This window comes from Calypte anna, chromosome 3, assembly GCF_003957555.1.
Source record: "Calypte anna isolate BGI_N300 chromosome 3, bCalAnn1_v1.p, whole genome shotgun sequence".
In the NCBI taxonomy this organism is placed as follows: domain Eukaryota; kingdom Metazoa; phylum Chordata; class Aves; order Apodiformes; family Trochilidae; genus Calypte; species Calypte anna.
The window spans coordinates 16,767,004-16,791,487 of NC_044246.1; the positions used below are offsets into that span (position 1 = coordinate 16,767,004).

The window sequence follows — 24,484 nt, forward strand, 5'->3', positions numbered from 1 at the left end:
AATCTCAAGTAATGAGATAATGATTTAACCCCTTGAAGCACAAAGTCTTACATTCCTTCTCAAATCTGCTACTGGCTTGTCAGTGTCTGATTTTTAAAATTCTAAAAAGTAACTTTCAGAATGACTGTAGTGCCAGCACCCGAATGTCATCAGTGAAGTTCTGATCATTGCAACAGTGGGAACATAAAGGGAAGAAGATAATCAAGAGTACTTGAATTCTGAACATCTCAAATTCTCTCCAATTCTCTTTCCCATGGTCCATCAATCTAACTTTTGCAATCCTTTATATAATATACAATTTCTGCCAGACCTCTAGCCAACTAGACTTTGGTTCTGGCAGTATTCTTAAAATAGCCTCTTCAATGGTAAGTTTTATAGCTGAAATAAGGAAAAGAAAAGGAATCAGTGGGGGATAGAAAAATAAATATCTGCAAATCACCTAAAGGTTTACTGGAATTTGCATCAACATTAAGTTCAGCTGTAATCCAAGAGCAAGTCAGTGCTTACCTTGCAGATCAGTGAGGTCTTCGCCCCAAGTCGAGCTGCCTGGACACACTGGTTGGCTCCCTTCCCACCAAAACCAATGAAAAACTTTTGTCCAAGGACAGTTTCTCCAGCTCTTGGCAATCGTGTAGTAAGGCTATTCCAATTTAAAGCAATATTTCCATACGTTAGTGACTGAAAATAGGAAGCATCTTCAAAATAAGTTACATTCTTGTAAGACTAAGTGATCTGACAGCCAGCCAGTAAGCCCAAAAAAGACTCCAAAGACCTTTCAGGTTCTCTACTCCACATCCCACCCATTTTAAGTTTATTCCTTATTTGCCACCCAGTCAAGCTTTTAGCTTGTTATCAAGACAGAGACTACATTTCTTCGGCTTGTGTTCCATGTTTCTACAGAAAAAGAAGCTCTTGATCCATGACTGATAATGCCCAGTGCAAACTGAATACAGATATGTAACAGAACTATAGATCTCACAGCTCATGTTGGCTTACTGTAACATTCAGCTCAAGTTTACATACTGTTAATTTAATTTAATTACATCTAATTAGACACTCTGGATCAGGTCTAAGTAATTTTTCACTTTGTTGATGATCATAGTCCTCAAAATTGTAGATCATTATCAAAACTTACGTCCCCTCTGCTGCCACTCAGATGAACTGCATGTATTAAACTTTTTTCTTTTTTAATTTTGTCTCTTACAAATCAAGCTTTACACTTAGCAGTATTTTGTTGTTTCCTGAACACATTCCAATTACATTTACATCCTTCTGGGGATGGGTGCTCAGAACCAGATGCACTAATACAAGTGGAGACCCACCAGAATTATGTTCTGGTTTAATTTCCAGAAAAAAACAAAACAAAACTGTTTTTGTTAATGCTACCAGATGCTTTGCTATCTCTGGTGAAAACTGAAAGGAAGAAAAGACACCACTGAGACCAGGGGCAAGAACATGTCTGAATACAGAGAGCTAGCCTCTACTAAAATGCAGAACTCAAAGTCAGATTTACAACACTCAGGTTACCAAAATTTCTGCATTCTCAAATAATTCCAGGCACAGGATTCCTTCTATCTCTTAAGGTACAAACAAGCTCACAAAACGTGTGGAGGGAAGACCTCCTATGATGTACTGGCAACCTCTTCAGTCATTGACTGCTCAGACAGATTTCCAAAATCCTGCATGAAAGCAGGCGAGTGTGGAAGGGGAATCTGAAAGAATGCAGAGGAATCTGCCTAAATGAGGAACAGATTAATTTCAGCTCTGTCAATTTATAAGATTATTTTACCAACAGATTTTACAATAGCTTTAAAATTGCCAGCCCTCCAATTCAGAAAAAAGGTGACGTTCTTCTGCACTGGCACATCACACTACAGGGTGCTTTTTGAAAAGGATATGAAGAACACGTGTATTACTATGTATGTTTATGCTGCAAATTCTGGGGCATACTGGCGTTTGCAAAATCTTACAGAATTCATGACACAGCACAGCCTGATTTACTGAAAATTCTCAGGAAAAAACTAACTTCTTTTCCTCACTAATTTTCAGTTCCAACCCACCAGTCCAAAGGTTTAGGATCATTAGGAAATAAAAGAAAAAATTAATCTAGCAAAGTCAAATAAGTCCTGAACTCCCAGGGCAGGTCTGTGCTTCATCAGTACAGCTTTTGGAGAGATGCAGGTAGGGATGCAGACCCTAAGTACCAATGCTCACTAATAAAGGTCCCAAGATCTTAGTGTAAGGGTGTGATATGCAGCCAGTAGGTTTATTTTGTGTGGGTGACAACAAAGGAAGCCCAGAAGGCTCATATATACAGTTGATGGAACTCATTTTCTTTCCAAAGAGGCAGAGTTAGGAACATTTTGCTGTGAAACATTTGAACTATTTTAAATAAAAGTAAAACAGGTTTTCAGCAGTGCACTTACAGGTTCCTTTTATATAGATGTGTGTATGTGTAAAGGGTTGCCAAGTTAAAACTGCCCACAGCAGCATCTGGCAGATTGTTTACAACAATGAATAACTAAGGTTTCAGGGAACAAGGTGTAATGAGAGTAGATAAATAATGTCTATTAAGAGTATTATCTATAATTTGCTATTTTTACCATCAGAAGCTAAAGCAGTGATGGCTATAGACCAAAGAATGAAGGCTACAAAACTCAGCTGAGGAAGCTCCTATTCAGCCAGTGCCAGGGTACTGCATGCACAATTCTAAAATTATGTGCCACTCAGAAGAGCAGTTGTTTCACTCAGCCTTGCTAAGAAATAGTAATTTCTTTCATCCACAGATCTCACTACACTTTAAAAAGCAGAACAACACTGTTATTCCTGCTTTGTGGGTGTGAAACTTGGGCAAGTAATTTTGCCTTTTTGTGCCTCAGTTCAGCCAAGAAGCCACTGGCAAAACCAAAATAGGGATCAGTTCAATCCACAAGCTCCTACTGCCTTCTAATTTAAATTTTGCAGTATGAAAATGGTATCAAGTCTCAATTAATTTTTCTTCCTCAGGTTGTATTTCAGAGATTCTAGCTTATTCTAAATAGAATTTGATTCCACAAAAAGCTAATGTATTCTAGCTTATTCTAGATAGAATTTGTTTCCACAAAAAGCTAATATATTTTTAGACAAAGATTAACAACTGCAATATCCCAGCAGATATCTGCTAATAGGGCTGCTTTGAGTTCTAATGCATTCTGTAGAAGTACATTCAACCATACAAATTCTTGTTTTAACAGTGACCAGATCATAACTTGATTCTTCCCTCAGTTATACTGGCAACAACATGCAACTCCAATGGACGCATCTTAGTGGAACCAGTGACAAACAGACCTTTTGAGATGAGAATCTGGGCCTCAGTGTTTCAAAGAGCACGGCATAACAACTGTCTGAGGGCATCAAACAGCTTGTTGAAGACTGTGAAATGACCTTTTTCATTCTTTTGATGGAAAGGTATAAGGCAAAGGGCAAAGGATCAAGTTGGAACAGTTATTTATAATTAGCTGGCTTTAAAAATAGGGTAACAGAGTAGGCAAGAACATGCTACAGGTTCCTGTAGCTCACTGTAAACAACAACCTCACACTATTAGATTTCAGGCATGAGCACAAATCCTTTCGGATCAGTTCCCTACTCCAGAGGCCTTTCTTTATTTTCCATATTAAACAAATTCAGAGTACTGATCTATATATAAGCCTGGAGGTTTCACTGTCACACTGAAACAAATATTCAAGAATTTCTTTTTTTGCTTAAACAATGCTATTCTCTTGCCATTTAATTCTCTTACTATACTAACTTTTGATTCACATCAGACAATTTTAATGAGCATTTCAGGCTTCTGTTATGAGCAGGCAATGATGAGTAATCTGTATGATTAAGGAACCCTGTGAATTCTTGGCTTATTGATGGTGCCACAAAGAATACTCAAAATAGCCTAAAAGTGATGCAATAGCTAATGTTATTCCAAAAGTAGGCTAAATAAGCTAATTAGGAAAAAAAAAAGTCACACGGGATTTTAGAATTGTTACATAAAGTGTTTTGTGAAACCATTTACAACTTTACAACTTTAACAATTTGAAAACACTGACCTGAAAATCTTAATAAATTGCTATCCAATTGGCTATTCTTTGCTTATGTGACAAATTCTGCTCAGTTTTGAGAGATTAAATGCTACAAGGGATATTAAGCTCTCATATCTTATAAACAACCAGAAAATAAACTTTAAAATACCTAACACTTCTTAGACTGGAAATAAGATTACTATATAATGTGCTCTGTATTACTTAGTTGCATTCACAGAGGAAAGTGCAAACTGAAGCATCTTGAAATACTTTGAGCATTACGAATGTAGAGATACAATCACTCAATTTCATCTGAGATTTTACCAAACAACATTTAAATGTAAAGCACACAGCAATGATGCCCACATTTGTCAATGGGAAATAGAGGCTTTTACATCCACTTGTATTTCAGAAGTCTGGGATGAATAAAAGTACAGAAAGAAGAATGTCACCATTTCAGTAACTTCAACCCTCTCTTCCAGTAAGTGCATACCACAAGTTCCCTTAAAGGCTAGATCTGATTAGCATTTGTATTTTCAGACAGATATCTCTTCAGAAGGATGGCACTGGAACCAACAAAACCCCCTTACTCCTGTCTTGAAACACTGAGTCAGAAGTTCCCACCCAAGCAGGGACTAGATCATCTTCAGAGACAGAAAGTCAGATGGAAGGGGGTGAAATGTGTATTAATGTTATTTGCATAAATTAATCCTGAAATTAATTGTTGTTTGCTTCCAATTCCTGACACCTACTCAGTGTCCATTATTTTCAACACATGAAAAGACTATAAAGATGTATTATTACTGTTAGCTTTAGCTGATGTAAAGCCATGCCCTCTCCTCAGGAGCATTTTCCCACTGTTTCTCTTGTTGTTCATGGAGCTTCCTAACTCAAAATATTTTTTTCCAGTGGTCATTTTAATTGGGATCATCAGATGGGTCCAACTCATTATAGTGCAGCCAGGGTGGACCGGAACTTGCAGGACTAGGGAAAAAGTAAAGGAGGGGAGAAGCAGGAGTGCCTTTGCTGGCAGCTTTACAGCCAGACTGCCCTAAGTCAATGTTGAAACTTTGGGTACTACTTTGTGTGTTCAAAACACAGAATGTTATGTAACTGATTTTTAATTGGGTAGCACAGTATACTTAGTTCATCAGACATAGTGAAGAAAAGCATGAAGTATCAGTAAGTTTCTGAGAAATTACATACATGAAAGGAAAACAGAAAAGTACATAAACATTTTTCTCTAAAACAAGAAAAAAGGAAACAATATTCTCATCAGGCAGCCCAGAGACTTTGTACATTGGATTAGATGCCACTTAATCTAGGATGACTGTCACTTACCTAGTACCAAAAAAACATTCAGACACTGTTTCTTTTCCTGAAGTTGAAGATCATCAGAGTATCAAAATACTAGCAAGAATATTGCACATTAAAGTGTCTTAATAAAAAGGAGTATGATTTAAAGGCCTAACATTTAGCTTTAATTCTGTTCTCTTTGAATCACTGCATATAACTAGCTCTTTCTCCCCTTCTGGGAATTCCCTACAATGGGGAAAACCCCTGTGAGATTAGATTAGGTGTAACTAGCCACAGTCTAGCACATACACAATATATTGGGCTTTCATGATTCTCAGAACTGAACAAATACAAAGGAGAGAACAGTTCTTGCCTCTAACCACGAATATTAGCACAACGTTGTGGTGAAAAAGTCTCAGACCTCTTGGATCTGGCTTATGCTTGGTCTGTTTTGTCCAGTTTAATTCTTAAAAATCTGAACATATGCTATGGGAAAATACCCACAACACAGAGACAAAAAGACCACAATTATTTTCAAAATCTGATGGTTTTGACTTGCTTATGCTTTCTTCCCTTTCAATAATCCACTAAAACATTTTATTGGAAGTTAGAAAACCTTCAGTATTTATAAGAAGACTATCTCATGAATTTAACTACAGCTTGGTTTAAATATGGGGCTATCTAGTTCTAGGTTCTTAGACTCACCTCAGATCTTAAATGGTGGGAAAATATGTTGAGACAATTACAAATCACACATAAGCTTTATTTTTTCTTCCCTGCATGTGAAGTTTTAATGATTTTTTTTAAAGACAATTCAAATAATTGATCATTGCTTTGATGTTTGATGGTCTGGGTTCTCCTCCTAGCCCACAAAAATGAACTGTGTGAAAATGCTGCCCAAACTGATATGAGGCAAAATATTTGAAGAGCAGTCCCTTCACAGGACAAGGCTGAAGCAGATTGGCAGACTGAGACATAAAAGCTTTACCCCATCATCCATTCAGAATATTTTTTAAATCTGCCTGATCTTATACAATATACAGTTTGTTACCACAACACAAATAAGTGAATGATGAATTGTGGAAGTGCAGCAGGAATATTTTCAATCAGTTTTGCCACCAGAGAAAATATGCATGTAATTAAACACAAAAATATACTTTTTTTTTTTTTTTTTTAAGACAAACTGTTTTGTTCATCTCATTACTGAGTGAGTAAACAGCTGAACTAAAACAAGTGGTGAAAATCTCAAGAAAGGGAGAAATTAAATTAATATCAATGACTCAGTGACTATAGCAGCCAGGATGCCTACTAAGGTATGAGGGCCACAATGGTATCTTCTTATTTGTGCAATCACAACCTCAATTTAAATGTACCAAATTCATATGTAGAATGAGAACAGATGTCCACAGCTCTTCAAGAACTACAGCAAACTTTTCTGCTGACCCTCTGTGCTGAAGTAAATTTTACTCTCCTAGGAACTAAAAGATTAAGCAAATAAGAAGGCAACCCAATATATGTTCTGAAGCATTTACAGCAGCACACTGTACTGCACTTCAGTGAAATGACAGTATCACCAAGAGATCAAAATTCCCGTATTATGTTAGGAGCATGAAACCTTCAACATAAATAATATATTTGACTAATTGCCAAAATTAAAAAGCTTTCTCACAGAACAGCAAACCTGTACCATTTCCTCACATTGCTAGCAGTTTGCTTTTGGGAAAAGGTAGTCACAACATGGATGAATTCCCAGTCAGTGAAATGTTTCATCCTGAACTTGAAGGTCTAAAGATATTTGAAAAACCTGAATAAGTATGAAGCCATCTTCAGATATTTAAGTCTCAGAAAACATTCCGTCGTTCTTACCAAACATCTGCTTTGCATTTAAGAAAAATTGTGGAAATTTTCAAAATTACCACTCTCTAACTTCATTTGCCTCCCACATTGTCCTTCATTGATGCATTGATGTGTCTCGATTACATTATTTTTGGAATTGCAGTTACATAATTATTCTAAGGCAATCTGATGGTGATGTTAGGATACACTGTGAAACACGCTGTGCTCACTCAGGACTGCAGAAGGCTGCCTACAGTTCTTATGCTTAACAGAACATTATATTATGATGAAGTACCAGGGCTAAAGCAGAAAAACCAACACAGGACAGATCAACCTTTGCAACCAAAGCAGTGATCTTTACATGCCCAAGGGCAGAATAAGATAAACAAGACATATGTGACTATTAATCTTTACCTCCTAAAGAATGAATTTATCAAATAATGAACAAAGTGGAAGCAATATGGATGAGTGGACAGACCACAGGGTCTTTGTTTGTCTCATTATGATTTTTTTATATACTGGTAAGCCAATAAAGTAATCTGTGCTTCTGCTTTACTATCATGCAGAAAACAGAGCCCTTATTGACTCCCCTACAAATCTTGTCATCAGTCTTTTCCAGGTAAAAAATAAATGACCCCCATCACACACACCATTATGTACTGGCATTTGGCACACAAGCATCTTGTGCTTTATAAGCTATAATATTAAGAGGAAGATCATAGATGTGTTCTTACTACACAAGTCACTCTGACACAGCACAGTGCAGCCCTAATATTAATAATTTTCTTCAAGATGTTCTAAAAGCTTGGACACAAGACAAGAGTTCTTACAATATTTTTCATGAAATGCAAAGCTTCCTACAGAATCCACGAGTCACAAATTACAAGTAAAATCGAAACAATATGTACTTTGCATATAGTTACTCAATGTATCATAGGTAATGAAGGTAATATATTTAAACAGGGGAAGGGAAGAGAAAGGGATAAGCAGTTCAGTTCAGTTGGAAAGGACCTACAACCATTATCCAGTCCAACTGCCTGACCACTTCTGGGCTGAAGTCACAGCTCCTTCACTAGACAAGATTTTGCTTTAAAACCATCTTACTCTTGATTCACTGACAAAAAACCCAGACCTTTATCTGAAGTTCAATCTAAAGATGCCTTATAAAGGCATTTGCTAAAATCTTGAATTAAAATAGCATTAACACTTGTGGGGCAAGGACAAGAATGTGCAGGTTCAGGGGGGTGCCTGGGCTTTGCTGGCCAAAGTTAACTCTGCCATGAATCTCCTCTAGGTGAGTGCCTTTGCCTTCTTCCTTAAGTTCTCTTGGGAAAGGCAGATTCCAGATCTCAGAAAGGTGTAATTCTGTATAACCCTGGCTTGGGATACCTGCAATGGACAACTGCTGTGCTTCCATTAATACTCACAACTTAATGAGCAACAGGGAATGAAAACTAAAGAAAAATCTACTCATTTTTGCTGCCTCTGTATGGAGTAGTATGAGCTTCTGCAAAACCACCAATTGCTTTTTCCCAACAGATAACCTTAGAACAAAATGAAAGATTGAACAATCCCAACAGGATCTTTCCAATGAATGATACTTACAAGAGCAGATATTCAGAAGACGGAAAGCATATTCACTCTCATAACAGCTGAGAACATGGAAAATGCCTCTTTCCACGAGTGACAGATTTCATTGGCCCTTTCTATTCCTTCCCATCCTTTATTTTCACCTCTTACCAACATTCTTCCTGCTGTTTATACTACCAATATTTATACATTTTATATAAACATTGATTTGAAAGAAGATAGGAGGTACCAAGTGATGGATGGAATAAACAGCAAAAGGGAGGTATGGCTCTTTGGAAGCAAAAGTTATTTTTTAAAAGTCAAGAGTAGAGCAATACAGAAAAGAAGTGGAAGAATGGAAATGGAAGAACAGGAAGAATGTGATGTGGAAAGATAACAAGGAGAGGTGAAGGAATATAAAGGGAAATCAGATGGTTCAGGGATGGCATGCTATTGAGCTAGTACAGGAAAAAAAAGGAGAAAAAATGAACAAAAAATTAAAAAATGGAAAGAAAAAATAATAAAACCCAGAAGGCAGCACACAACTTATATATTCAGGAACTTTACCACCTTCTTACTTTATAATTAGTTGTCATAAAGATCAACGGGTTCTATAAAGCTGCACCTACTTAAGCAACATACTGCTGAAAAATTTTGCTGGGATGTCAGTTATCAAATAACTTACTGCAGTTTCATATAGAGGCTAACAACGGGAGCCATATAAAGCAAAACCTTACTGGTAAACTCCCATGGAAAGAACAGCTCAGACAGCTCCTAGAGGCAACATCATATATATGCCTCCCCAGAGTGTTTTTACACAAATTTATTACCATTGATGCTGTACAATTTTTATTACAGCTTTTGATTTGTGCCAGCAGCTCTTTACTGTCAGAAGTACTAAAATTCACCCAAAGAGACTTATGTCTAGAAACACATATAGGAAAATAGTTATTTCCATTAACAGTACAGCCAGCAAGTAATCCATTAAGAGGACAGAACTATTAATCTATAATTTTGCATGATTCTCATAAAAGGGGAGAAGAAAATATTCTTAGAGTTAGGTGTTAAAAATATAGTGATAACTGCTTATTGTGATAAATATTTTCAAAGAAGTTCCTTAATAGAATTTCCCCTTTAACTGTAGTTAATCTTGTATGGCAAATACCCCCAGACTGAAAAGGCAAGAGATATTTTACTTTAAATAGTAAAAAAAAATATTCTAATGATAACAGGGACAATAGCCAAAACAATAAGGACTGTGGGAGCTATATGATAAAAGAGTATTCAAGAAATTATACATACATCTGTAACATGCCATAATATTCAATCTGTATTACTGGGATAGGGCAGAAGCCCCAGGAATACCCTGGAGTACTGCCAGTGCCAATGCCCACCCAGTGTATCACTGTTTTGCATATTATTTATTTGGAAATGCACCGATGTCTAAGAATGGCAACAGTTGTGCTGTCTGTAAAGTGGGATGTTATAATGTGAAGCAATGGCCATATGCTGTAGTGCACCACTGAGATAAAATTACATATTTCTGTCGCAGAAATTAACACAAACCCCTTTTTCTTGATGTTTATATTGGACAATTGGTAAATAAGCTTTTATTCAGACAGAGTCTTCCCTGATCATAATGTTATTACTTCCTGACTTTTCATTTTCTCCAGAGATATCACCTTGCATTTTCCAGACAGCTGAAGCCTCAGTAGGAAAGCTGAATGGTGGGGAAGCTGCACACCCAGGCGTGTAGGACTGTAGGATCAGTAAATACGAGATGGGTCTGTTATGTCATTAGTAATATGAGTCTCCAAAAACTACATACAATGATCCTGTCTGTCTGTCTTTTGTTCCAGGATGGTTCTATTTCCATAATAATCAATAGGAAAAGGATTTTCTTTCTACTGTAGTCTCTAACATGGTAATAATTTCACCAAGAACAAATTCACTAGACTTTCCTAGACTTTCTGTGAAAAAAATCCTACACTTTCTGTGAAAGTGGACACATGCAAATCTAGTATGTAATTAGGGCATAACATTTTGAGATTTCTTTCTAATGTTCTGACCCAGACTATTTAAACAGATATTCAATTAGAGTTCAATTCTGTTAGGTAGGATAACATACAGGCTGAAATGTGCACAGGTGTGGTATATTTCTATAATTAAATTACATTAACAAGTGGCTACAAAATTTGTCTTGTGTTGCAAGACTTAAACCAATGATGTTCTTTATCTATAAACTCTTTTGTAATCCTGTTTCACTTTCTCTTCTCTCTTTTTTTGAAAAGTGTACATCTCTATCTTAGAAGTTCTTAAGTATTTGAAGGGATGAAATAAACTACATTGTGAACACACTATTTTTGCCTTACAGGATTAGCAACTGTTCTAATGCTGGACACTACCTTTTAAATGAATGAATTTTCTTTTGATATCACAGCGCTGAAACTGGCCTCTGCTGTCACCAGTCCATGGAAAACCATGTGCATACTTAAAAAGGTTCAACAAAAAGATTCAGCAACTGATAGCTGGCAAACAGGGCTCCCATTAAAAGAGATGAAGAGACAGATAAGGACATTGTTTACTGTAGTGGGTAGTGTATAATAGCTTACTGACCTCCAAAGGGAAAAAATGCCAGTTTAATGAGACTAGAAAATTGTGATGCTTCAAATCAAGTGTTTAAGTAGATCTGAATAACAAAACAATCAGGAGTACCTTGGTGTTTCAGGCAAGTGTTCAATGCCAGGCTAGAGAACACAAGACGGAGTAGCTGATTTTCTTCTCCCATTAGGAAAATACACCCCCCAAAATTTATCACCTGCTAGGATCAAAATGTTTCTAGGTTCATTTACTCCATTACCCAAGTGAACTCTCTAGAGAATTAAGCAATAGTTTCCCTGCCTCATATGGACTAAACCTAAACACTTAGTAAACACTAGTTTTATCTCACAAACCATAATTTTAATTGCTAACACACATAGGAAAGGCATAATCCTCCACTGATGATATCATAGTCTACTGCCATGGAAATGACTGCAGAATCATAAACACAGGTTTAAGATGACCTCACTTTCATAGGGAAGAGGGAAATTTCACTGGAATGTGAGTGACATTGGGAATAAACACACGTAGATACTATATGCTGAAAAAAATCTCTTACTTGTTGGTTGAAATATGGAAGATGGATGACAGCTTAGATGTGCAGCTGAGCAGAAAAGGGTTTCTCTGCTGTCCAAACACTGTGTTACTGCCTATCAGTCTTTGAACAGAGTGAGCCCTCTGAACCCCTTCTCAGGGTTCCACTCTCTAAATTCATTGCACCAGACAGGAGTGAAAACCCTGCCCTGACAGGATTACAGTTTAACCACAAGAACATGAACAAAGAATGGCTATAAGAATATAGCGTAAGATCACAGAACTACATTGTAGCTGGAATGCTTCCTAGAATGAATAAGTACTTCAAAAGTGGGAGGAAGGGAACCATACAGTCTCTAAGGCACACAAAATAGCATTAAGTCAGACACAAATGCACAAGTACCATCTCAACATGGCAAGTGCTTTGGCATTGGCTCCAGAAAATATATACATTTAACCTTCAGCTCCGAAATACTCTCATTGGCATCAAACAACTCAAGGACTGGAAGCTGAAATTTGTGTGCAAGTTTTGTGTTGCTGTGAGCTCGGAACGTTGAGTACTGTATGGGACCCCAAGTTGAGATGAGAAAAGAAGCTTGAGCTGAGAAGAGGGAGTGGAGAAACATAGAAGATGATAATGATCTCATTTAAGTAGAACCTTTCATCTTGGAGGATCTCAAAGCAATTTACAAACTTAAACAGACCAGACACTGCAGCTGGTAGGAACAGAAGCAGACAACTGGGAACTCATTCATGGGAAGAAGGAGGTAACAGAGCACTTACTGCCCTATCTTCCAAAATCCTAGCGCTGGGAGAAGATAACAGGACTAAACCACAGCTTTTCCCTGAACCTTTGCCATGCAGCCATGTAAGAAATCTTCAGAAAGCAAGCAGGCAGCCAGAGCTGGCAAAAAGAGAAGGAAAAAAACAGGGAACTGTCACTATTAGCACTGAAGTTTCCCTTCCTCTCATCTCAACCTCAACTCCACAGGCTCTTTACACTCTCCGGAGCAAAATCTTACATCTTTCCTGTTATTTTTGCCTTTTTTAAGACCTTCCTCCAACTTCTCTTTACTTTCATACTTTTTTTTTTTTCTTTTTCAATGCAAATTGCTCCTCTTCCCCTTCTCCAGTTCCAAAATGTTTTCCAAACACACAGTAGGACAAGTAGTGCTAACGTCTTGGTTACTGGAAAGCCAAAAAATATTACTTCAGCTACGGCATTCATGTAATGAATGGCTATTCATTAAGAAGGGCTATTTCTTTAGCTCTAGAGCACTACTATATCCATACTATTAAAACAGAACTAGATAAACAAGTCTAAAAACCAAGAGTCATATTAGTTATTGCTGAAATGGAATCACTTCTGGAAGGAAAGACGGTGCCTAATTACAGTACACAGGAGTTTAGGACACCAAATGAAGACACCAAATGAAAGGGCAAGGATGTTTCAATTAAATAGTATACAGAAAGCAACACTTCTGTTGCACTTAAATTAAAAGACATTGTGTGAGCTGTTTCACATTCGTTTTTTCCAAGACTTCTAAAACTTCCATATTTCCATATAGGAAAAGGAAAAAAAAGTTTTCGTGGATAAGAGCCAAAGACAAGTGTTGAGCAGGTGTTCTAGCACCACCAGTCCTTCTCAGAGAGGACCCGCAGCATCCTCTGTTGCACAAACAACAGTTTCTTTCAGAAAGTGCCAGCTGGGATCAATGGTGCACTGTCTCTTGCTTGGGGTTCATAACCATGGTTCCAAATGCAGCTCTTGTAATGGGGCAAAAAAAGTAATTGGTGGTGTTGCCCTAGTTATTCTGTGTTAATTTAAGAAACACTCAACCAGACATTTTCCCTTCTTTCCCCCTCTCCAATATTTTGTTGGTTTTTGTTAGAGAAACTTTGTCAGAAGCTTTTCAGGTCTGGACTATACTTTTAACATATTAAAACACCAAACTGTCTCACCCTAAAAAAACCTGATCCTGCAGGGGTTTTTTGGGGGGCGATGAAAACAATGAAATGTACAACAGCAAAAAGCTTCTTTTGACATGAATGAGCTTGGATCAGGCCTTCCCATTAGATAAGCAGTGTTTGGGCCACTACAGATAGTCAAGAGCTGCATATGAACAAAATAATTTTCTTACTGAATCTCATTAATGAGGATTTCATCTACGTGATTTTTACCCAGTTTTTCTTTTTGTGCCCCAAAGATACAGCTTTCTTCCTGCCAGACAAGGTAAAGGGGAGTTTCTCTAAACCACATTTAGGTCCTCTAAAACCAGGGCAGAACAACAAGCCACTGGGCCTGAGCATCCTGCATTTACTATACACCCAAACTTTGCTAGGTCAGAGAGGACAACACAGGAATAGTACAGACTCTGAAATCAAGCCCACATTTTTCATTATTACATAAACTAAACAATTCACAGATGACACATTCTCTCATGCCTTGATGCCTTTCTCTGGATCCAAAAGATTAATTTCCTCGACTGGACTAAGCTTGTATTCCTTCACAGTTGTGCTTTCCCATGCTGCTGGCAAGAGCAGATTGACTAGAATGAGGAGTGGCTGCTGCAGGGGAAGCATTATAGATAAAACCAAAAACACAAATGAAATGGATTTGAAGGATTCTAGAACACTTCACTTTTAGAAGCAGCTGAAGAATAGAAAAATCAAAACAAAACACACAAAAAACAACCATTAAAGCAAGAAAAAACATTATAATATCATGACTGTGCATACATGATAAATGGCAGAAACAAGACCTGGAAACAAAACCAAGAAAAAAGTAATTTCTGAGACTTTCCCTGCTTGCTGAAAAAAAAATTTATGAAAATTCTTTTCCATATTCCCACAAAAAAATTATTGTCTTCATTACTGTTCTTTAAAAAAGAAAATACAGATGTAGCTTTGGATGATGGACATGAGCCATTTACTTCAGCTGACAACAACCACCACTAGAGGCTTAAGAGGAGACAGATGCAGAATCTCGCTCCTGGAGATACATTTGCCATTTTTCACAGGCAGAAATTGTGCTGGGTTTGTGAAGATGACTCAATGTGTCCATCAGGCTACTCTGGATTTATAATTCCAGATGTGCATTTGCCAATAGTGTCCCTCCAGTCTGGCAACACATTACTTTGTAGCCGAATGCTTTCTGTGTCATTTGTCTTCTCCTGCTGAACACCTTCAGCCTAGCAGTTTACAGTTCTTACAACAGGGGACTGGAAGCAGAACTTCTAATTCTGCTCCCTACAGGGCAGGCAGCAACCTGGGGGAAGGAAATAGATCCACAGAAAACTAAGACTTTAAATTTTCAACATCCTGACAAACACAGTTTTCCAATGAGACTCTGGTCTCGTTCTCTTGAGCTACAGGGAAAAACGGCTGCTGTTGTGACTATCCAAAGCCTGTTTTTCCATCTTACATTTTGTCCTTTGCTTCTGCTGTTTTCAATTGCCATGCCAAAGTTTCTCCTGTTTATTCTAATTGTTTTAATATGTCTGACTCTCATTGGTTTATATGTTTAGTCTTGTCCTGATTTAATGTGAATTAAAATGCCAATGCCAGGACCAGTCTGCAAATATGAGTCAGAACAGAAACTATTTAAATAATACTATGGATGGTACCCATCTGGGTTGATATCTAGATCATACAGAATAATGCTGTTTTTGTTTTCTATTACTATTGCCTGCTATTGCCAATGAAGTGTTGATTGTGATTGTGACCACAAATATGTTTTGTTCCTGGTCCTATTAAGCCAAAAGAGTGTGGTTTACTGCATGTATGTACGTGAGGTTGTTTTGATTATACTAAATTCACTTTAGAAAACCCACATTCTGCCACTGCAGTGCTGCAGGACAATGAGAACAGAATTTCCAATGAGAACAGTGTTTTAAAAGCAAACCACTGGGCCCCTTCCCTTTAAAAGCATCTTAAGGCACACTACCCTTTCTTCTGAATTTGATTATTTTCCAAAATTACATCTGAATACTGTCTTCAACAGAAGGCCCCTGTCCTTCTCCTTCTCTGCTATTATGTAAGACATAGCAGATTTCAAATCACACATTTCCATTTCACAGAGGTTACACTTCTTTAAATCACTAATTTACTGTGTTGAATAAAAACATTATATGCCAACTTCTTTTTTAGTGGTGAATCTGGCTACCATATGCCCCATGGTAGATTGAAGCTTATCTTTCTGATTTTTGGTACCTTGCCTCTACAGATCTGGGAACGTTTACCATTTAATGTCTGCCACTCTGATCTTCTAGCTTTCCAGACAGAGGGACAAGATTGTATTCTAGAGGACCAACATGTTAGTTTAACAGTTTGAGTTATAACAAAGCACTATCTAGCTCTGGCAGAGTCCCAATCAATATGATTATCTTCTAGGAAAACTAGGCTTTAGTCTTGAGTGGTGAATATGTCTATCAGACATAATCTGTCCAAAAAACGTGTCTAACCTCCTTTGCAAGACTCTCACTCCTAATTTAGTTTATTCAGGCTCCTCCAACTGGGTGATAGATGGGCATTTATTATGATCAGTGCTCTCCATGTCTGTTACAAACTAAAATCAGCATAAATGACAATATCTCAAAAACCTGATGCTCTTTCATTCCTGCTTAAATGAACCCTAGCTTTAAACCTAGAATATACAGCCCCCTCTAAATCCCAGATATAGAGAGTCAAGGGGAACCCTCCTGTCTTCAATCATTCCTGTTTCATAGCACTGCTCTTCACCTAGGCACATTCCAGCCTACAGTTTAGCACCCTCCAGTTATTTTAGCAAGATTTTTGTAATATAGGATACATTTAAACTATGTCTATATGGGTACTGCACAGCGATTTTTTCAGTCAGATTAAACCCTTGGCAGCTAAATTTAGTCACACTTTTTATTATTTTATTAAGTGCCTGAAGTCCTGTATTAGTAGCAGAAAGAATCACTCTTTTTCAGTTGATACAAGTTAGCTTATCACTAATAAAAAGCCCTTCACTGCTCCTTAAATAGAGGTTAATAATGGTGAGTCAGATCACTCTTGTGATAGCATTTATACAATTTAAGAAACCTTCTCAGCTGACTGAAGAGTGAGATGACTTTTCTTCAACCACCTAATCTCAGTGTAACAGCATCTACAGCTACAACTCACGGTTTAATCTCTGGTTACAATATGGCAAATTAATATGGCTTAAAACAAATTACTTTATTTCTATCACATAAAACCTGCAGTCAAAAAAAGTTTTCTTTTTTTGTTTAAGCATGAAGAAAAAGCCCAAAGCTGTGGCTGTCAGCAGTGCTTAAACTGGTAGACAATTTTTTTAGGTTTTTTTTCCCACATTTTGGAAAGACAGGAAAAGGAACACCATGAGGTTAGAGGACCACATTTTATATTTCAATATAACGTCACAAGCATCTGATAGCTCATTCACACATAAAATCAAATCAGTTCTACAAGATCTTACTCTGACTTACAAAACAACTATTCTTGGAAAGCTGCCAGCGTGTTCTGCAGATTAAATAAAGCATCAATACTTTCTGATGTAAATTCTATGATAATTTAAGAGTTTTCACAGTTTCTGCAGTGCATGTCTATGCCTAAACTGTTCTTACTCCTCAACAGATTCTTCTAATCATGTATTCTACACTTTTTTGACCCATAGGCTTTGATATAATTGTCTGCTGAATCAGATTGAGGAATAGTTTTTTACTGCAGAATTCCCAGCAGGACAAGCTGATGCAGTCCAGATCCATATAATTTTAAATGCTATTTTAACGAAGTCTGCATATATGTTAAAAACAGATGTGTTTAAAATAGTGTAAATCAAAGACTGGTTTACTGAGGCTGACAAGGTCAGCCTTTTTAGGTTAGTGTTTGCATCATTGCCAACTCTTCCAATTTTGCTTTGATTCTTCCAATACTTTGTATTTACCGTTAAATTCAGGCTGCTGGAACCAAGACCTTTCATGAACTTCTGTATTTTAATTTTTAAAAGAAGTTTCTAAACCTATGTGCAAAAAATAAAAAAACAAAAAACTAAAGCAAAAAACAAAAACCCACAAACAAACAAAAAGAGTCCCGAGTACCTAATTCTGAAAGTAAAATGCCCAGAAAACGAGTAAGAAGAAACCACAACACTCCTTTAAAAAAGGATTTCATAATTCAAAAACCAGTTCCAGGGTGCAGAGGTGCTAAATTTTTGAGGGCTATTTCCACTTCTGCATCTGCTCGAATCTGAATAGCTCGGTAGACCTTTTCCCTCTCTCTTCTATCAAAGTATCACATTAAATGTTCTCTGCAAGTAGCCAACTTATAACCTATTTTTTCATGGAGCTAACTTCAGTTTCTTTGCAATATTAAGCTTTCTTTCTCGCTTTTCTAGTGGAAACAAGTGCTTTGAACTGAAAACGTGTTACAGTTGACCAGCTTTATTTACCTTCATAAAATCATTTCAAACTCCTGTGCTGACAAAGAGTATCAAAGTTCACGGTTTCGCATGCGGGTTACTATGAAATGCTGCTTTTCTGGCAAGGCTGAAGCCGAGCTACCTAGCGCAGCTGAAAACACAAACCCCAAGCCTCTCCTCTCCCTAACGTTACAGACAGTGGATCAAAGCTCCAGCAGACAACACGTTCAAACTTCTCCCCGTTCCCACAGTCTTCTTTCAAAGACTTATTTGCAGGGCTGACATCACCCGGGCCCAGCCGCCCCCACCCCCGGCTTTGCTCCTTCCCCCTGCCCCGGCCGCAGCCAACTCCTCGCCACCCTTCCCTCTGCCCAGGGCCCGGAGCTCCTCGCCGCCGCGCTTGGCGCAGACCCCACTTCTCCAGCCTCAGCCTGGAGACAGACGTGACACCCGCTTTCCTCGGGCCCGGGAGGGCGTGGGTGGGGGTGTATCCCGGCCCAGCCTGCCCCTGGGAGGCGCGGGGAGGTTCTGCTCTGCCGCCGGCACCGCGAGGCCCTGCGCTCCCTTGACCTCAGGGCCACAGCGTCCACTAAGAGCAGGAAACCGGCCCCGCACCGGGGCCCGCGGGAACCCCTCCCCGGGTACTAACCTGACCAGGTCGGTCATACAGGATCCCACAACCACCACCTCGGCAGCCATGGCGCCAGGGAACGGGGCAGCCCTAAGTCCCGCAGCTTGGCCAAACCGCTGCCGGGGCCTTGGACCCTGGACCCGGCTTTCAGGACAGGCCCCGCCGCCTCGGCGGCTTCGCCTGTTGCTACGGGCGACGGGTTTGGGAGGCGGCAGCCTGCCCTCAGGGGCCTTCGGCCGGGAGGGGTGCCCCTGGCGAACGCCTGCTGGCAGAGCCGCCCCTTCCCTTCCTCCCCTTCTCCACCGCCCCGCTCCGTCCGCAGGAGCCCCTCTCCCGCGCGGTCAGACACTCTGCCCAGGCACTGTGGTGGTCGCCAACATAGCCGCCAGTGAAGACCCCTCCGGCCCGGACAGTGGCGGCGGCGGCGGGGGGCGGAGGCGCGCACGCCGGGCGGCGGGGCGGGAGCGGGGGCGCGCACGCCGGGAGCGGGTGGACGGTACGGGCGCGTGACCGCGGCCGTTGCTAAGGGGGCTGCGTGCCGGCAGCCGTAGGTATGGCGGGGCCCAGGACGGGCGGGAGGGGGCGGAGGGAGCTGAGCGAGCAGCGCCCCTGCTGGCACCGGGGGTGCGGCGCGGCGGGCTGGCGGGAGGGCTTCTACCCCGGCTCTCGCCCGCTCGGCCTGCCCCGGGGCGCTTGGAGCGAGGAGGTGGGGGGACCCGGAGGCCTTAGGCCCGGCCCATCAGTAGCTGTCCAGGAGGCGGTGGCTGGTGCCGCCTTGGCTTCAGCCGGCCTAAGCACCGCCCGGCGGTGGCCCGGCCTGGCCCTCTCCGGGGCGCCGCCGGTGGGGCGGGGCGGCACACAGCTCCTGGGGTGGCGGCCCCGGCTCATCCCGCCGGCACATGGTTGTGGGAGTCTCTCTGAGGTCGGGGGTGCGAAGGGCAGCTGGGTCAGTCCGGTGCGAGTTTTGCCGTGCTGAGGCTGAGGGAGCTCAGCCCGGGGGTTTTCCCGGGGTTCCGCAGATCCACGTTACCGATCGCACGCCGCGCTGGCAGGCGGGGGTGGGTCGGGGCACGGCGGCCGGAGGTGGTCGCGGGTCACTCCCCACTGTTACTGCCGCCCTCAGAGTGACAACCCCAAAACGAGATTGCCGACAGCCAGCAGGAAAGTTTCCCTGCACTCGGAGGCCTCCGTCACCGAATTAACGTGTGCCGCCTTCTCGCTTCACCCCGTGCCCGGGCTGTCGCTGCCCGTGGCGGGGAAGCAGAGCAGGTGGCGTGCAGGCCGCTCTGCGGTGCCCCGAGACGTGCCCGGGCTTTCAGGGTTACTGGGAAGCCTATAAAGTGCATGTTACATCTGCCCGAAGTCGGAACGATGCGCTGCTGAATCTGAAGGGGTTCAAATATCAGTTTGCTTACATCTTCCAAATGCTTTGTTTTGCGAGGGCAGCAGTCGGGTGAATATTGTTTTTGTTAGTTCCGATGAGTTTGTGTTGTGTTACCAGTGCTGTGGGAAAATTAAGCTGGGGAAAAAACGTGTATGGCAATTGAAACTTTTGAAAATGGTACTACTTACGTCAAGAACTTTGTTTACAAAATAAACTGCTGAGCTTCACAGTGACCCTTTCAAGTTTTGTCTATCTGGCTTGTTACCTGGAAGGTATTGAGGATCTTAAATGATGCGCTAAAAGCAGGAAAAAATCCTAGCAGTAATTTACATGTTTTGACAATATCTGCATATTTAATTAACAAAAAGATAAGGAATCTCATCCTGCAATTAAATTTTGGAAGGTCCATCTGTTCCTGCTCAACTTTGATCACCATGTGTGTCTCATGTCTCACAGTTCTACTCACATAACACAGTTCCCTTAAAATGTGTCATTATTCTGATTTCGTTGTATATACCTTTAAGAATACCAGAAGGCTTGTTTTTCGGCTTGTTTTTGTCATGGTTTCAGAAGTTCTTCATCAGTCCAGCTGCCCCTACATCAGAGCTGGCAGACTGAATCATGGGCCATGGTTTAGCCACTCTTGTGCAAAGTATCATTTTAGTTTAAAATCGTTTTTATTGGATGTTCAATCTAATTCACTGAACTCTGCATTGAAACAGGTCAAGTATGGGCTTGTGTTCAGTCAGCTTACTGGAAAAGAATAAAGGTGAGCAGGCAGTGATTTGGGGAAGAGCAGTAACAAAGAGGAGGTAGCATCTTATATTGCTGTAGGTGTTTGCTAAGCAAACCTGAGAAGTTACCCATCATCAGTTGCAGCAAATCATATACAGAAAGAGAACACATTATGAGTTAGGACATGGATGTTTCATCTTCAGCTTCTTTGTTGCCATAAAACACTGTATTAAAAATACTTTGTGTTCTTAGGAAGTTTTAGTTTGTTGGTCTTTTTGTTTTAAGTGTGTGGCCTTTGTTTTATTCTGATTAGTTAGGATAAGTACTCTTCTTGAACATTGCCTTGTATTTTTTCAGTGAATGGCTTCCGGGAGAACAAAACGTGTAACTAATGTTGCTACCAGTTACAGTGAATGATCAGTTTACAGAATATCCATTAGTTACCAACTAATGCTTGTAAACTGAGTATTAGAAACAACAGAAAATGGCAACTGTTGCCGTGAGTGTTCACATTCTTTTTATAGACCAACTGATTAATACCCCCTGTATTGGTGTGTTTCCATTAAATAGATGTCAGAGTTTAAGAATGAGCTTTTCTGCCCTGCTTGTCAGTGGCATGTTTGTTACCTTGAGTCATGGCTTTTACTTCTAAAACTGAAGTTCATTTAATTTTCATCTGGAACTCTTTGCCTAAGAGTATGATAGAATATGTTAAGTTAGCATTGTAGAAGTTTATTTACCCTTCTTTTCTCCCACTTCTCCGAACACAGTCCATTTTTATTCACATTCTCTAACCTTTTCTGTGGCACAATGAGTTAAAATGGGTGGATGCTCAGTTTCTCCATTTCAGCTAAAAAGCAGCAGGTTCTTACAATGTGCAACTGGAAGCACTTCTGAAAAAGGTGTGCTTAAAATGGGTGTATGTCAGCCTCCCTATCTGCCTCTCAAAGACTATGGCAATACCACTGAAAAAATAGAGCAGTGTTAGCCTTTAAAAGGCAAAATGAAATGCTCTAAGTAGCTAACTACTGAAATAATGTTGAAGTAATACTGATTATGGTTACTCTGGTGGTATTAGAAATTTAGAATGAGAGGATGGAGAAAGAATCAAACCCTTGGTCCCATTGCAGTCAATAATTTCAGTCCCATTGATTTCAGTGGAAGTAGAATAAATGTGGCTTGTCAATAATAGACTCCTAATGGAAATCCTCACAAGAAGGGCTATGCTCAGTTTTCTTTCTTTCTCACAGGGGCAGGTTCTTAATTAATTAAAGGGGCCTAGGACATAAGTTTGATACTGAATTAATGGGCTGCATTGACTGTTGCAGAGGTCAAAGAAAAATTACCTGTGTTTGGGTTTTCTTTATAAACCTGTGCATGCTTCAGTTATTCTACATTCCTGTTCTTTTGTGTGTTTAGCTTTTTTCCTTTGATGTTTGCATGTGAATTTCTATCAAATAAGTAAGGTAGTTTTTGTATTTCTTTTTCCTACCTCTCATCCCCGTGCAGCTCAGCACAAAAGGAAAGAGCAGCATACTGAAATGTCACCTGAAGTTGCCTTGAACAGAATTTCTCCAGCTCTCTCGCCCTTCATTTCCAGTGTGGTCAGAAATGGAAAAGTAGGATTGGATGCTACTAATTGCTTACGGATTACAGACTTGAAATCAGGGTGAGTGAGTTCGTAATCAACAATGTCCAGCCTCTCACAGTTAAGATGTCTTTTCAGGACTGAGTTTTACTATGCTCATGTGTTTTTAAGCATTTCCAATATATCTGGAGGTTAAATACTAACGAGATTATTTTTTTCCTTGGTACCATTGTGTAGTTTGGGAGACTTAATTTGTCATATAGCTGGCAATAATAATCTTGTTAAAACACTTCCATCTTTGCCACTTGATAATGCTGTTTTTCAACAGTGAGATAGCGGTAAATGTTTTTTCCTGTTTATCACTTCCCTACTGGATCTTTTCTACAAATTAAGAACTTGAAGATAAATTTGTGTGATCTTTACCTGTAATTATGAATAAGATCAGTAAGAAAAAAATTAACTTTTCCTTTATCTGACCTTCGTCAAGTTCGGTATATCAAATGGCTATAGGACCAGGTGTTGGGAATAGGTCAAGGTGCTCCTTTTCTTTTTAATCCAGAAGGGTTCATGGTGTATTTCAGACAGTAATAAAGTTAGGGATCCACATGTACAAATGAACTCTGGTGTGTAACCTAATACATGGGGGAAGTGAAATGCTAAAAGTGCAGTTTATTTCAAGTGTGTTGTAGAGAGAGAAGACTCCCAGGGCAGCTGATAAAAGAATACTGATGATGAGAGAAATTGGTGTCAGAAATTGCTCTATTCTTTTTTGATTTGGTCATGTCATCTATCTGTGTCTCCAGTTCCCATTGTGTACTGGAGTTCAGAGCCTGAAATTACTTCATCTTAAGGTGTTTAAATCACCACTTTGGCACAAACACTTTGTGTGTAATTTTGAATGATAGCATAAACCAATAGATCTTGAGAACCATCACCAATCACTTCAGTCCTTCTGAAGAATTTGTTTAATATCCTTCTTTAGGCTGCTTTACTACAGTTTCATGGAGAGTTTGGGAGGTACTTGGCTGTTTAGTTACAATGCCTTTTCAGCAAGGAGGTGTGACTTCAGGGTTGGTTTGAAAGGAAACATTCTCTCCCTGGAAGGTGCTGTGGCAAAGCACAGATTTACTTGGAGGTCTAAGAAGCTGTAATTTTGTTAGAGTTTTCTGTGTTGGCATTTAGGTTTGGAAGTTATGTGAGACAGGCTGAGCAGTTATACATTTGCTGCTATTATTTTGCAGTAGACCTTGCTTTCTCTTGAACTGGTCTTCCAGGAGGGCTGAGATGGGGGCTATTTTTTGTGTTGGATCTGAGAGAAGGAAATACAAATATGGTAGAAAAAATACAGCTGTAGTGTAGTGGTGAAGTTACCAGCCTACAAGGAGGTAGATAATGGTTTTGCTCTCTGTCCATTGAATGCTTATGTTGCCTGCTTTTAAAATAACAGATTAAAATAATATAAAGTGGTGTCTTCTAGCTAACTCTTTCAGAATTTCTTTTTAATTTTTTAACAAACATCTGAAATTTTCAGCTATTAAAAGATTTTGAATTTGTTTTGGTAAATCCTGAATGTTTTCCAAGAGTTTCTTCTTTTAAAAAACTAAAAACTGCCCTCAACTGTGCCTGTCACCCAAAAGCAGTCATTTGAATTGTATAGTAACTGTGTTTTACATGGAATCTGCAACACAAGAACAGCCCCTGATAGAGGTTGTTTCATATCTTGCTTAAAGGCATAAGCTCAGCTGTATGCAAGTGATAGGAATATATTTTTTTCTTGTTCTGGAATATAGAAATGAACCTCATTCTTTATGTTGAGGCTTTTGTGTGTAGCTTTTTTACATGGCTTGAGGTTAT

The 24,484-nt window shown here is 39.7% G+C and overlaps 2 protein-coding genes across 7 annotated transcripts in view; one reads left to right on the forward strand and one right to left on the reverse strand.

Annotated features, from left to right (window-relative positions):
• Window positions 1-19,348, reverse strand: part of RBKS (ribokinase) — a 71,768-nt gene extending 52,420 nt beyond the window's left edge. For both annotated transcript variants that reach the window (XR_003987360.1, XM_030447466.1), the window contains exons 1-2: window positions 18,942-19,348; window positions 508-640 (exon numbers count right to left, since the gene is read on the reverse strand). Coding sequence is in view for 1 of the 2 variants with exons in the window: in XM_030447466.1 (XP_030303326.1) it covers window positions 508-640; window positions 18,942-18,991 (183 nt within the window). In the remaining variant the exon portion in view is untranslated. The remainder of the gene's footprint in view (window positions 1-507; window positions 641-18,941) is intronic.
• BABAM2 (BRISC and BRCA1 A complex member 2) overlaps window positions 18,720-24,484 on the forward strand; it is a 159,143-nt gene continuing 153,378 nt past the window's right edge. For 2 of the 5 annotated variants that reach the window (XM_030447461.1, XM_030447465.1), the window contains exons 1-2: window positions 19,389-19,474; window positions 22,552-22,711. In XM_030447461.1, coding sequence (XP_030303321.1) covers window positions 22,584-22,711 — 128 coding nt within the window. In that variant the 5' untranslated portion in view covers window positions 19,389-19,474; window positions 22,552-22,583. Of the gene's footprint in view, window positions 18,950-19,388; window positions 19,475-19,550; window positions 19,630-19,847; window positions 19,870-22,551; window positions 22,712-24,484 lie in introns of those variants that run through there. The other 3 variants (XM_030447462.1, XM_030447463.1, XM_030447464.1) reach the window with 3 other exon arrangements.